This window comes from Dromiciops gliroides, chromosome 1 (assembly GCF_019393635.1).
Source record: "Dromiciops gliroides isolate mDroGli1 chromosome 1, mDroGli1.pri, whole genome shotgun sequence".
NCBI lineage: Eukaryota > Metazoa > Chordata > Mammalia > Microbiotheria > Microbiotheriidae > Dromiciops > Dromiciops gliroides.
In genome coordinates, this window is record NC_057861.1 from 742,525,885 (window position 1) to 742,540,525 (window position 14,641).

General features: G+C 47.2%; 1 protein-coding gene across 6 annotated transcripts in view; it reads right to left on the reverse strand.

Moving 5' to 3' along the window:
- Positions 1-10,438, reverse strand: part of LOC122741032 (sarcolemma associated protein) — a 140,782-nt gene extending 130,344 nt beyond the window's left edge. The window contains exon 1 of one of the 6 annotated variants that reach the window (XM_043984076.1): positions 10,021-10,438. In XM_043984076.1, coding sequence (XP_043840011.1) covers positions 10,021-10,218 — 198 coding nt within the window. In that variant the 5' untranslated portion in view covers positions 10,219-10,438. The remainder of the gene's footprint in view (positions 1-10,020) is intronic. The other 5 variants (XM_043984103.1, XM_043984068.1, XM_043984094.1 and 2 more) reach the window with 5 other exon arrangements.
- Positions 10,439-14,641: the final 4,203 nt, after the last annotated feature.

Sequence of the window (14,641 nt, forward strand, 5' to 3'; positions counted from 1 at the left end):
AACTATGTCTATATTGATATTCTTGCCATAAGTGAAACTAGATGACACAAAGCTGCCATTAGATGGAAGTTCTTTTGGCAGATTCTTCCCGGAGAAAGAAATAAAGCCACTGTTTTCATCTTGCACCCAGAGACAACAAGAAATAGCATTTTGTGGGATACAAGGTTATTTCATCTTGCATACTCTTGACAAGTACAAGCCAAGAGGCTACCACAAAGAAAATTATTTACCAAGATACCCTATGAAGAATGAATTAAGGGTAAGAAATGACAAGCAGGATGATTTCAGAAAAACCTGGAAAGATCTTCAAGAACTGATATAAAGTCAAGTCAGCAAAACCAGAGCATTGTCCACAGTAACAGAAATATTGTACAGTGATCAACTGTGAATGACTTAGCTATTTTCAGCAATACAGTGATCCAAGTCAATTCCAAAAGTGATGAAAAATGTTATCCGGCTCCAGAGAAAGAACTGATGGAGTCGGAGTGCAGACTGAAATATACTATTTTTCACTTTATTTTTTGAGTGCTTTTTTTGTCTGTTTTCTTTCACAACATGACTAATTCAGAAATGCGTTTTGCATGATTGCACATGTATAGCCTATATCAAATTGCATGCCTTCTCAATGAGAAGGGAGGGGACAAAGGAAGGAGAGAATATGAAATGAATGTTAAAAATTGTCTATGTAATTAGCAAAAAATATTATTTATGTAAATACGAATGAATAAGAAAAAATCTATGACAAATAACCGCTTCCAAAGTCAGAGTTTACTTCAAAACTCTATCATCCAACAAGCATTTATTAAGGAGGACCTGAGTTCAAATCTGGCCTCAGACACTTGACACTTACTAGCTGTGTGACCCTGGACAAGTCACTTAACCCTCATTGCCCCACCAACCAAAAAAAAAAAACAAAAACAAACAGAATCAGGTGTTCAAAGTTTGGCTAAAACAAAGGTCAAAGTCCACAGCGAATGACAGAAGCAAAGAGAACATGGAAAAGGAGCTGCTCTGATGCAGCCTTTCTAAGCTGACTTGTCAACTCTGAAAAATGGGAAATGAGCAAAAGTGAAGATGCCATCATAATTTCTTAGACAAGTATAAATGAAGCCAAAGTTACTGAAACAAGAAGGCAGAAAGAGTGCAGGAAACACCTTATCCAGTCAAGGATTTGTTTCAAGCTGACTAACAGAGGTAGTACCAGCTCAGAGCAGCTAAAAACAAGGCCCACCAGAGCCTGGTGGGAAATCCAGTCAAGTCCGGTCACCTCCCTAGTATTCATAGATGAAACTGGAAGAGCAAGCAAACACAAAATAGAACAAGTCCGCTAATGATTCCTAGAAACACAGGAACATACCACTACATATGGACCCAAGTGCCACAGTCTCCAGTGTAAGGCTGTGGAAATAGCATGAAGGAAGATGGCGTCAGGGAGAACTAGACCAAAGCCATGAAGAGGTAACCTCTGCTGGACAGCGTTGACATAAATATAAAGGCTGAGGATTCTCCTTTCTCTGAAAACAGAGAAAATAAAAGCAGGCTCGTGGTGGAGGACTTGAGGAAGAACCCAACCAGGCTAGAACTCTAGGCTAGGTAGGTTTTTCTTAACTTTTTGAACTTCCTCTTTCTAGGGTGCTGTGTCTTTTGTTTTCCTGGTTCTGCTCACTTTGCTTTGTCTTGGTTCGCCTGGGTCTTCCTATGTTTCTCTCGGTTCTTTGTGATCACCATTTCTCATGGCAGTCATTCACATCCCACTACATCTAGACACAAAATATGCTTGGCCATTCCCTAACAAATGAATAGCTGCCCTATTTCTAGTTCGTTGCTCCCACAGAAGTGCATCGAGTACTGTTTTTATGTCAATGGCATTTGACTTTCCATCTATGTTGTCCTTGAGATGTTTGCCTATCAGTGCGATCTCAGAGTCACAGTGAATGAACAGGTTTCTGACTTTTTTTTAAACTTTGTGTTCCAACTTCTCTTCCCCCCTCCATTCCTACCCCCCACCCACAAGAACTCAAGCAATTCAAAATATGTTATACATGAGTATTCATGGAAAAATTCCCATATTAGCTAGTTGTGAGAGAAAACAGTCAAAAAAACCCAAAACTTCAGATAAAGGAATTGTCAAAGAGGAAATGAAAAAAAAATTTTTTTTAATGTGTTTCCATCTGTTTTCAGATACTATCAGTTCTTTCTCTGCAGATGGGCTGCAATCTTCATAAGTCTTTCAGGGTTATATTGGATCATTGCCTTGCTGAAAATAACCACATGCTTCCCAGCAGATCATCCCCCACTATTGCTGTTATTTTGTATACAGTACATTTCACTCTGCTTCAGTTCATGTAGGTCTTTCCAGGTTTTTCTGATAGTATCCTGTTCATCATAACCTGTATATAGTACCTTAAGCTTGACAGAGAATTGGTTTCTCACTTTTAAAAAGCATAACGCAAAGGAGATTAAAAAACTGTCTGCTGAAAATAATTGCCTAAGAATTAGGATTGAACAAATGGAAGCTAGTGACCTTATGAGAAACCAAGACACAGTAAAGCAAATCCAATGGAATGAAAAAATAGAGGGCAATGTGAAATATCTCCTTGGAAAAACAGCTGACCTAGAAAATAAATCTAGGAGAGAGAATTTGAAAATCATTGGACTACCTGAAAACCATGACCAAAACAAGAGTTTAGACACCATCCTCCAAGGGATTGTGAGGGAAAATTGCCCTGATATTCTAGAAGTAGAAGCTAAAATAGAAATTGAAAAAATCCACCGATCACCACCTGAAAGAGATCCTAAAAGGAAAACCTCCAGGAATATTAAAAAGCATAACGCAAAACAGAGAGTGTTTGAAATGTGTATTAAATCCCTATATCCCCCCCCAAAAAATCCTTCTTACCATATCTGTCCATTTTTCTAACCTACAATGGAGAAAGTTTACATATAAATAAATATGCTGAGTTCCTCTACTATAATATACAGAAAAAAATTCTATACAACCAGCTTCAGTGAATTCTATTAAATAGAAGCATTTCAGATATATTTGCCATAGATTTGCAGAATGTTCTAAGATAACCCCCTTGTTTTAAAGGTGAGGAAAATTAAGCTTAGACAGGTGACTTGTTCAAGGTCACACAGCTAATCTGTGACAGAACAGTAGACTAGAAACCAATCTTCTGACTCCTAGCCTAGTCCTTCCTCACACAGAACCTACAAAATACATTAAACTATAGCCTTTACATTACAAATTATAACCATTCGGCATCAAAAGCCACAATATGTAGTTACAAATTTAAATAAAAATACCTGCCTAAAGGATCCTAAAAATGTTTAAATCTTTAAACATCTAGTCATGTTTTCAATAAAGTCTAAACCAAAGTTAGCATATTTAACAATCAACCTTATAGAAAAACCAAAAACTAGTTATACCACATTCTAAAGTTTATATGTAATTAATTGTTGTTCAGTTATTTCTATTCTGTCTGACTCTATGTGATCCCATGGATTTGTCCATGGGGTTTTCTTGGCAAAGATACTAAAGTAGTTTGCCATTTCCTTCTCCAATGTGTCCCCATTTTACAAATAAAGAACTGAAGGAAATATAGAGGTTAAATGACTTGTCCGGGGTCACAAAGCTAGTGTTTGAGACAAGATTTGAACTCAGATCTCTACCACCTAGCTGCTATACCTTTAAAAAAAAGTTTTCGTTTTAAAGATTAAAAAATGTCAATGTCGGGGCAGCTAGATGGCGCAGTGGATAGAGCACTGGCCCTGGATTCAGGAGGACCTGAGTTCAAATCCAGCCTCAGACACTTGACACTTACTAGCTGTGTGACCCCGGGCAAGTCACTTAACCCCAACTGCCTCACCAAAAAAAAAAGTCAATGTCAGACAAATGTCTGATATTCAATGTCTCATTTTATAAGTACACACCCCCAAACCTAGGTCAGTTGCTGAAATACCTGCCAAGAAAAAAAAAGGAGCCTTAAGTTACCTTTAGGAGAGGCAACAGCATTAGCCAAAAATGTGAGCTGACCCAGAAATAATTAAATATCTTGGCAAATCCATCATGACATTTTGGTTGTGTCCACAAAGCCATGGTTTAGATTACAATAAAAGATAGCAGAAGGTCACTAGAAACAGCTAGAGATTAAAACTCCAAAAACAATTCATTATTTTCATGAAAACTCTTGAGATATTTTACCAAAAAGTCATAAAATGTGTAGTCAGCAATAAACTATCTAAGAAGGAAGCCTGGAGGACTACTTTAAGGCTTCTTCAGAAGACCCAGATCTCAATCTGATGCTGCCACTAATCTCAAACAAGTCACTTTTCCCTTAAGTGTAAAATCCAACTAGTACCTGCCCTGCCCTCCTCACAGGTCTGGTGTAGAAAAATGCCCATAGGTGAAAAACAACTTTGAAAATTACACAGGCCTGAGTAATTCTAATGACTAATTGGAAAAACAGATGTGTCAAAAGCATCGCCATTTCAGCAGAGATGTTGAATACACTTTGGGCCAGTCACTGTGACAATTGTCTTCCATATTACAGGGAGGGCTAATGAAGGGAGAGGCCTTAGGCAGGGGGAGGACTAATATTCAGAATGATTTGACATATTTTTTTTAATTCATCAATAAAACTTATTTGAATAGAACTGAATGGTAAAAAAAAATAGATCTGGTGCTATGTAAGATTATTCTAAGAGCCTGTCTGCTTTAGGTCCCAAACTCACAAACCCACAGGGGTTAGAAGAGTCATAGAAGATAAATAAATGCTGCCATTCCTTTTTTCCTCATCTGAAATGGATGTGAAGGAATTCACATGGAGAACATCAATCTCCCGGCTACCATGGTCACTTTAAAGAGACCTAGACAGAAGTGTCACTTTCTTTCGAGAATCTGCATGGCACAGTGGCTAGAGAGCTGGCTTTAGAGCCATGAAAACCTGGGTTCAAGAGCCACCTCAGGCACTTCCATCCCATCTGTGTGACCCTGGAGAAGGAAGTCACTTAACCTCTCCCGGCTCTAGGCCAGGAGTGTCAAACAAAATTTTAAAAGGAGCCATTAATCCATACAAGAGGATCCCTGCAGGCTGAGTATTGACAGAGAATATCATGTGTTATTAACAGCATCTATGTTTTACTGGGTTTGATTTATTTTGTTAAATATTGCACAATCACTGGTCACTCTGGCTCCAGCCACACTTGGGGCTGTTTGGGGCCCGTGTTTGATGCGTTGGCTCTAAGCAACTAAGAGGTGCTGACCTGCATGGGGAAAGGGGAGTTTCCTTATTCAGGTGTTCCCTCTATCAATAAAAACAGGGCCAGTCCTAGATTTATCCCTTTAAAGAGGCAGGCAGTCAGAGGGAAAAAAACCAACCCAAACTACTGTATTATCAAGACAAAAATTCCAAAAGAGGAAAAAAAGAAACTTGTTTAGTATTTGCAGGGTTCTTTCTCTAAACTGATTGAAAGAATTTATCCTTTTATAACATTTTCTTTTTCATTGTCCTGAGATGTAATTTAAAATTAAATGGAGGGGCAGCTAGATGGCGCAGAAGAGCACCGATCCTGGAGTCAGGCGCACCTGAGTTCAAGTCCAACCTCAGACACTTGACACTTACTAGCTGTGTGACCCTGCGCAAGTCACTTAACCCCAATTGCCTCCCCCCCCCCAAAAAAAATTTAAATGGAAAAGGAGCCCAGGCTTTAAAGCTGTTCTTCATTTACCACTGCTTAAACTCTCAATTTCCTAAAACATACCTAATGCTAACACTCACCCATCCATCCACCTCTGGCCATGAAGACTCAAACAGTTGAAGTGGTTACTTCTGACTCCCACAGTCCACCTGCTCAGCCGCCCTGTCCATCACTCATGTCTCTTCCTTTCCTTGTGCACCAATACCACAGCCCCAGAGGACCCCAGCGGATCATGCTCACTCCACCTCACCTTCCTTAACGCTGATTGTGTCAGGTCACCCACCCCTCCCCCACATTATCCAACTTCTGTGGCTTCCAACACCACTGACCCACCCATCTGGACATTCTCCTCTCCCTCAAAGTCTCCTTCCTAGACCACTTCCCTGCCCCTACCCTTAATCACAGATCTTTTTCCAAGCCTCTGTCCTGGGCCCTCTGAACCACCTCTCAGGGACAGTGTCAGCTTCCACGGGGTCAACTATGTCTCTGTAGATGAGCCTCCAGCTTATATATCCAGCTGCTGTCTTCCTCCTGAGCTCCGCTGGCCCTCAGCTATCCCCTCCTGACCCTCCCTCCTACAATCTGCGCAGGTTCTCTCGACAGCGCCCCCTTTCCATCGTCGCCGGCTTCCATCCCCCGGGTTCCAGAGCTGGAGTCGCCCCCGGATCTTGATTCTTTGTCACCCTCTTCCCACCCACTCGGGAGAGCTATCGTCACTACAACACCTGACACCTGGCCCCTTCTTTTGCTGCACACTCCCTCATCTCCTCTCTCTACTGGACGCTTCTTGGTCTGATTCCAATATCTCCCTGGTCTCATCCATGCTCCCAGAATGACCTCAAGAAGCTCCCTAAAGCACATTCTGGAGGCCCCAAAACTACCCAGCCCAAGGAGCTCCCACCCACCTGGGAAGACCAGGCCATCATAGCTAAGCGCACACCATCCAGATGAGCAGAGGCCGGCCTGGGAAGGGAGGGCACGAGCCGAGGCTCAGGGGAGGCTGCCCCTCAGCCACAAGCTTCTGTGGCTGCCCTGCCCCTCCTCAGCTTGGCACAGAGGGCCCTTCCTCGCCCAGCTCCTGCCACGCCTTGGGGACGGCTTTGCTGGCTGGCTCCCCCCTCATCCCCAGCTTCCTTCCCAGCTCAGTTCAGGCCCCCCCTCCTGAGTCCCCTGCTCTTTCCCAAATCACTGTGTGGGCACAGAGCAGAACAAGAGAATGGAGTTGGTGTTTAATAAATGCTTGTGCCACTGACTCCCCAGGACATACCTGGAGAACTTACTGCTAGCGCTCTGTGGGCCACCACACCCACTCGGTGGGACACTGCAGGGCACAAAGGTGGCAGAATGAAGGCCCCTGCCCGCCGGCTCCTCCCCACAATCGGGGTCCCCAGGGCACACCCACCATGAGAGGCAGTCCACTTCTCGTGACTGGGCCCCAAGGCCAGCCCCGGCCTCCACCAGAAACCCTGGGCCAGCACTGAAACAAGGCCTGGGGCGGCAGACTTGGAAAGTGCTAGGTTGGTCATCTCTCTGAGCTCACTCTCCATTTCATCTTTGTCTTCTGTCAGCACCATCTATCACAGCCCATTCGGTGCAAGCCTGACTTAAAGGGGCCACTGGGTGCCCGCTGGGAGCTCGGATTCAAAAGTCAGTCTTGGGGCAGCTGACACATAACGGAAAGCAGGACACAGCAGACGGACAGCTGGACATGAGTCGGGAGGACCCGGATTCATATCCTGCCTCACATAGTAACTGACTGGGTGACTATGGCTCTAGGTCTGTTTCCTCATTAGCTCAGATTCCCAGATCTCCTTGTGCAGCCCTGGCCTCTCTCCTAACCTGCAAAGTCGAATCCTGCCAACTGGCCATCTCCGAGGGATGATTCACAGACCATCTCAAGCTAGCGTGAGGGGAGCTCACGTTCTTCCCCCAAACTCTCCTCTCTCTCTGCCTTCCCCATTATGGCTGAGGGCACCACCCTCATCCCAGAGGCCCAGGCTCACAAGCTGGGCATCATCCTCAAGTGCTCCCCCTTCTCTCTCACGCCCTATATCCAGGGGCCAGATCCTTTTCACTTTACCCTCCCAATATCCCAGGCATATGCCCCCTTGTCTCCTGACACCACCCCCATGCTGGTTCAGGCCTTCACTGTCTTGACCTGGGACAGCTGCAATAAACTAAACAGGTTGGTCTCCTGGCCTCCACACCAGCTGTCAAAGTAACCTGAAAGGGCTCCCTTTGGCCTCGAGGATCAAATACTGAAAGCCCCTCATCAGATGATCAAGTCCAACTCTCCCATTTTACAAATGACTAAGCTGAGGCCCAGGTTAGGTAGGTTAAGATCACACAGGGAAAGTAAAAGAGGGAGCTGGATGGTGCAATGAATAGAGTACAAGAGCGGCAGTCCGAAAGCCCTGTGTTCAAATTCAGCCTCGTGCTTTCTAGCTTTGTGAACCTGGGTAAGTCATTTAAACTCTGCCTCAGTTTTCTCATCTGCAAAATGGAGGTAACAACAGCCCTACCTCCGAGGACCACTGAAGATAACCTGAGATACCTGTGAAGTGCTATATAAATGTCTTTACTACTATTATTAGGTTTGATAGGTCTAAAAACTCTAGAGTTGGGAGGGACAGATTAGGAAAAGGGGCCCAGTGTGTCAGGAGGCAGGATGTGAAGCCAGGCCCCTAATATCTTCCAACCAGAGATACTCTAGGTTCCAGAGGTTTGCCTCCAACTTCTTGTACCTTTGCAGAGTACAGGATAACCAAAGAAGCTGGACAGTTCCTCAGCGTTTGTTTCCATGAGATAGGATGCAAAGTCCTCTGGACTTTCAGGGACAAGTATATAAATTAAATTGGCTATTTCCCCTTTAAGTGGCTCGGTGCAAATTAAATGATAGTGGGAACTTGTCCTTGGGGGAGTGAGCGAAATAAAGGTAATAAAAGATTTCTCACACTGGACACTTCTCACAAGAACATCAAACACTAGCCGATGGCCATTTAGCTGATCTCTCTACCCTACGCAACTCTAAATTCCAAAATTCCAAATGACCACCAGCTAAACTAGACTATTTCCATGTGGTTAAATCTCATCAGCCAGGGTACTATGGATTGATCCTGCCAACCTAGCACCCTATTAACAAAGAGCTAATCTTCTTTACTTATTCTCTTTTAGGTAGTGGGAAAAGGAAGACTATTAGCAATAGCCCAATTGTTTCATTTTAAAAAGTAACTGTGGTTGAAGAGCTTTCAAGAAGACGTTTTGTACAAATTTTTAACATGTCATCTGATTTCCATGCCAAAAACCGCCCACTTCTGTTACAGCCTTAGTCATCTTCAACTAAGCCACTGGGATGTTATCTCTACACAGCCCTACAAAGGATCCCTTCTTGTTACCAATTCCTATTTTCCCCCCAAAATTAAAAGTGGTGTTTAAAACGTCCACCTGAGTATCTCACAGAGCGTATCAAGTCCACCTGGTCACCTGCAGCCAAGGCGAACCCAACACCCAATGAGAAGTAAATAGGAAAGAGCTGACTGTGAGAGCCCTAAGAGTTCCTCCCATGCTTCACTGGGTTCCAGGAAGTCTGCACTTTCAGAGAGGAGAGAAGAGCAACACACCCCCCAGGTAAGGCAGGGTGCTGCTATTCTCCGAGGAAATGCCAGTGCATCTCTCTGCTCTCCCCCAGTGCATGGGCATCGGCGGCGGCGGGCACCTGAGGACTATTTTGGCTTGTGCAATACCACAATTTCAGAATCAGAGAATCCAGAGAACTTTCTCCCCTTTTCTTCCAGAATGGCCTTTTCACATTACTGCACTAGTCCTAGATTTCTAAATCCTCTTAGAAAAGCTTAGGTTGGACTCGTGTCAACTCTGAGGGCCTTGGGACAAACTTACAAAAACAGCTGGGACCAAGTGACTAGGCTGTCCAAAGTGAAATGTCTCAGGCCCGGGGCTGCTCATTGGTCCAGACCTGTCACTGCATGGGCAGGCTCACTGGCTCCACAAACTCCAATGGGAAGCTCCCTCTGCCAGTGCCAGGGAGCCAGCCCTGGGTCAGGTAACTTTCAGGCTTATCAGGCTGCCCAGCGCACAAGTGTGTCAGAAGCAGGATTCGAACCCGATTCCTGCCAACTCCCAGCAGTTCTCTCTCTCTCTCAACAGAACAGACCCCACGAAGTGAGTGTGAAGGTGAAAGAACCTGGATTCCGGCTCAATTCGGCCGCGATGACCACGGCCTGGGTGCCCCTCAAGCTGGCGGGCCGGGCCGGCTCAGGGGGTCCCATCGTCCCCCCGGCCTCGCCGGCGCCCATTCATTACCTTGCCCGTCTTGTGGTCGAACCAGACCAGCGCGTGGTTCCTGGACAGCACCTTGCAGTCGAAGGTGGCGTTGTTCTGCGCGGGCCGGCACCGGGCCACCGAGCGCCCGATCTTGATGGGTTCGTCCAGGTAGACATGGCGCTCCTGGAACGGGTGCGAGTTGGGGCGGCAAGTGAAGATGGCCAGGGCCGAAGGCATTGAGGACAGCTCGGGGAGCCCGCTCCGACCAGGCCCGGGTCCGAAGAGGAGCTCCTCCTGAGCCACGCTGCTGGGCACGGCCCCGTCCACGCCACGCGTGTCCCTGCCCACCCCCAAACCGGCTGCGATCACGGCCGAGACAGCATCGGCCCCGATCGCGGGTCGGGGTCGGCGCCAGTCAGCAGTGTGGGAGCAGTCCGGGCATGGCCAGGGTGCGGGGCCCCGCAGCGGCAGCACGAGCGCGCGTGGGGGGCCCCCCTCACTCCATCCCCCTGGGGCTCAGCACCCAGGGGCTCCAACCACATTGGAGGAGACTCCCGGCGGGCGGCCCGGAGGGGGTGTCCCGCATTCACCCGCGGCCGCTCCGGGAGCCACTCGGGGGCACGCGCCGGGTGGGAGGGGGCCTCGCGCGGCGGCCCTGCCGCAGGCAGCGGGGTCCCCCCCTCCCGTGGGCTGCCGCCGCCTCTCCCGCTCGTGGGCTGCCGCCTCGCTCGCTCCCTCGCTCCGGCAGGGCTCGCGCTAGCGGGGGCCGCGCATCGCTTGTCGGGGACGGCCCGGGCTGGGCTCCCGCGTGTCCGCGGCGGCGCGTGGGGGCCCGAGCACGGGCTGGGAGGGGCTGGGCTCGGCGGCCGGCCCCCTGCTCGCCGCTCCTCTCGCCTCTCTCTCCGCCTCGAAGGCTGGCCTGCGGGCCCTCTCCGGCCGCCCGCCCCGGCTCACGCGGCACCGCCGCCAAACTTTCCGACCTGCGGGCGACAAGAACCGCGACCGGCCGCCGTCAGGCGCCGCCCGCCCTCCCGGCCCGTCAGGCGCCCCCCGCCGCCCCGCCGGCCCTGCCCGCCCCCGCCCCGGCCCCGACCCCGGCCCCGGCCCCGGCCCCGGCCGCCATAGTGACTCTGACGGAGACCTACCCGCGGGACGGACGGACGGCCGGCCGCGGGAGCGCGCACCCTGCACTAGCCCGCCGCCCGGCCCCTCTCCCGCGCCGTACTCCCAGGCCCACGTGACCGACGCCGCGGGGGCCCTATTGGGTGTGGGCAAAAAGAGGCCGGGGCGGGGCGGGGCGCGGGGCGGACTGCCCAGGCGCCATACTGGCCGGGGGGTGGGGCGCGCCGAGAGGCGCAAGCCGCCATGTTGCTTAAGGGCAGCGAAGATGAAGGAGTGGGAACCGGACTAGGGGCCGGAGCTTAGCGTGGTGGCGGGCCCCTCGGTCCTCTGCCACCTGAAGACAGGCTGTCTGACAGTGGCGAGGGAAAACTGCACCTTGGGGACTCGCCGTGATCCTTCTCTGGGATGGGAAGCCTCCCACCCAAGGGCAAAGCGCACTAGCAGGCATCTTAGCTGTGGGCAGTCAACTCTCGCGAGGCTTGAGGAACTCACGCAGAAAAAAGTCGAAATGGGAGGTGGGGGAGGGACTAATACCGGTCCCAGAGGACAAATGCTTACTAGCCCAGGAGCTCAGCCTCAGTGACTGCGCGTGCGCATTTCGGCCTTATGGTCTAGTAACTCCCCTGCCCTTGACCCCTCCCCCTCCCTCCCTCCCTGCTCTGTGGTAAGCACCTGTGGCTAGGCTTGCTGGCACTAAACACCTTCCCCTCCCCCACCAAACCCCTAACGCTGTGAGTTCAAATTCAGACTCTGCTACTTATTACTTTTATGACCTTCCAAATTATCATATGCATTTATGTATAACGAATATAAATTTATGTTATATATGTAATATAAAAATAAATATATGATGAATTGGAGCAAGGTCATAAAGTTTTTATATGTTTGTGTGTGTGTGCATTTATGTGTATATATGTGTGTGTAGGTAGACATAATTTGTATCTAGCTTTTTGCACATTAACTTCCCGAATTAGATCGTAAGCGCCCTGAGGCCAGCCCTTGTTTTTGCCTCTCTGTGTCTCCCAGTTCTCAATAAATGTTTATCCACTATTGCTGGGGCAGGTTACTTTCCCTCTGGGTCCCAATTACCTCCTCTAAAAGGAATTAAGTGGACTGGATGAGTTCTACGTTTCCTTCCAACTGTAACCCAATGGCTATTAGTAGAGACAGACTTAGAGATGATGAAGGCCAACAGGGAAGAGCCATTCCCATTTTACAAACAAGAAAAGGGAGGCCCAGGTGCTTTAGATTTTAATATTAAACCATAAATATAATAAGCGGTAAATAGCAAACCTTTTTTTTTTAAACCTGTAAATGTTTATTATAAATATTATTACTGTCATCACATGACAAGTTGGGTCTAGTTCCAACAGGTAGATGCCCAGGTGAACTCAAAAAGAAGTTCAAAAAAATCTTAAAGAAAATCACCTCTAAGTGAGAAGGGAAAAAGCTTGAGAGAGAGGCAAGGGGCTGGATAAGTTTAACAAGCCAGGGAAAGGTAAGTTTTCTCCTTCCCTACTACTTTTGTTTCTATAGTCTCAGCTTTGGATTTGAAAGCAAAGTTGTTCAGCAGTGTCCAATTCTGTGACCCTATATGGGGTTTTCTTGGCAAAGAGACTGGAGTGGTTTGCCATTTCCTTTTCCAGCTCATTTGATAGATGAGGAAACTGAGGCAAACAGGATTAAATGACTTGCCCAGGGTCACACAGCTAGGATACGTAGCTCCCAAGAGGAGATCGGAACCAAAAGGACTAGTTACAAACACAGCTGCAGTTCCAGCACCATAAAATTATACATTTAAATATCTAATACTAAGGGGGAGCTAGGTGGTACCATCATGCAAAGAGCACCAGGACTGGAATCTTGAAGACCTAGATTCAAGTCCAGCCTCAAATACTTCCTTGCTGTGTGACCCTAGGCAAGTCATTTAACCCTGCCTGCCTGTTTCCTTATCTGTCAAATGAGCTAGAGAAGCCAATGGCTCCAGTATCTCTGCCAAGAAAAACCCCAAATGAGTCAGACTTGACTGAAACAACTGAACAAGGCAATTCTATTCTTTAGGTTTGTTTGGGGGGTTTAATGCTTCTTTCATCAATAGAATCATTGCAAAGGGAGCAAAGTTGTTTGGAAGTTGTTTTCCATTCAAAAAATTCCACCCCTTAAAGCCAAATTTCAACCCTCCCTCCCTCCCATTTAGGGGGTTGACTTCTGAAAAGACTGGACCTGCAGCCACAGTCCCAGGAGGCTATTCCAGGGATGCTTCACTTATATGGATGCACCAAAAACAAACAAACAACAAACAAAAAAAACTTGGAAGGAGCAACACTCTATTGGAGGTCTCTCCCCTCACCTCCATCAAAGAAACCTGAATAAGCATTCCAGGCAGAAAATCCCAGGCCTCCGGTTTTAGGCAAAGCGATAAAGTAGAGGGACTTTTGTCCTTGGATTCAGAAAGCCTGGCTACCCTTAGACTGTGAGCTCCTGGAGAACAAGAATTGTTTTTTGACTTTCTTTGTATCCAAAGTACTTGGCACAGTGCCTGACACATAGGAGGTGCTTAATAAATGCTTATTGACTTGGAACTTAGTAGTTCCTGTGATCCTGTCCAAGTAAATCCACATTTCTGAGACTCAGTTTCCTTCTTTGCAAAATGGAGATAATAAACCAATGTCTATCTCACAAGGGCTGTGAAGAGAACACTTTGCAAACTTTAAAGCACCTATGGATGTTCCTTTGCCCAATTGTATACACTGTCTGTCCATATGTACAAAACTGTAATTGTCCAAAGACAACCCTATACAATTTGAGAAACAGTGATAGTTATAAATAATAGCCTTCTCTTTCGTGGAAGGATGTCACCTCTTTATGCCCAAATAATGGCTGCTGTTCAGTCTTGGAAGAACAAACAGAAACTTGCAACATTCTTATTTAAGAAAAAAAAAACCACCAGTGGGAAAAACCAGCCAATAATTATGATGAATTCCAAGGCATAACAAAGAACGCTTCTAAGTCTGGTTAATGATCAAACACCGGACTCTCTGGCCCTCGACAAATGCATAGGGTATCACACATTGTGTAAGTATAGTGTGTGGGCAATCTAGCTGGTAGCAAATATCATTAAGCCAAAAACAGGATTAGCTAAGGATTGGGTAGAAATCCAAGCCAAAAGCATCCAAGGCTTTGAAAAAGAAGGTCTTTATTGTCTTCATTAAGACCCAAGCTTGATCCTCCTCTCTCTGTTGGAAAGTTGTTTCAGTCCAGAGAGCTTTGCGGGGTGTGTGTGCGTGTGTGTGGAAATACCCCGTCATTGACCAGGTGTCCTGGGTGGAGTAGTGAGACATTCCAGAGCCTGTAGTCACCTATTTTGGGCCCTCTGGTTTTTCAGGTAATAAAAAGTGCCCCAGGAAGAACACTGACTCGGAGAACTCACAATGCAACTTTCTGAGAATCACAGATTATGAGAACCAGGAAGGAGCTTAGAGATGCCCAAATTCAATAGCTTCCATTTGACAAAGAGGAAGACCAAGACTGGACTTGC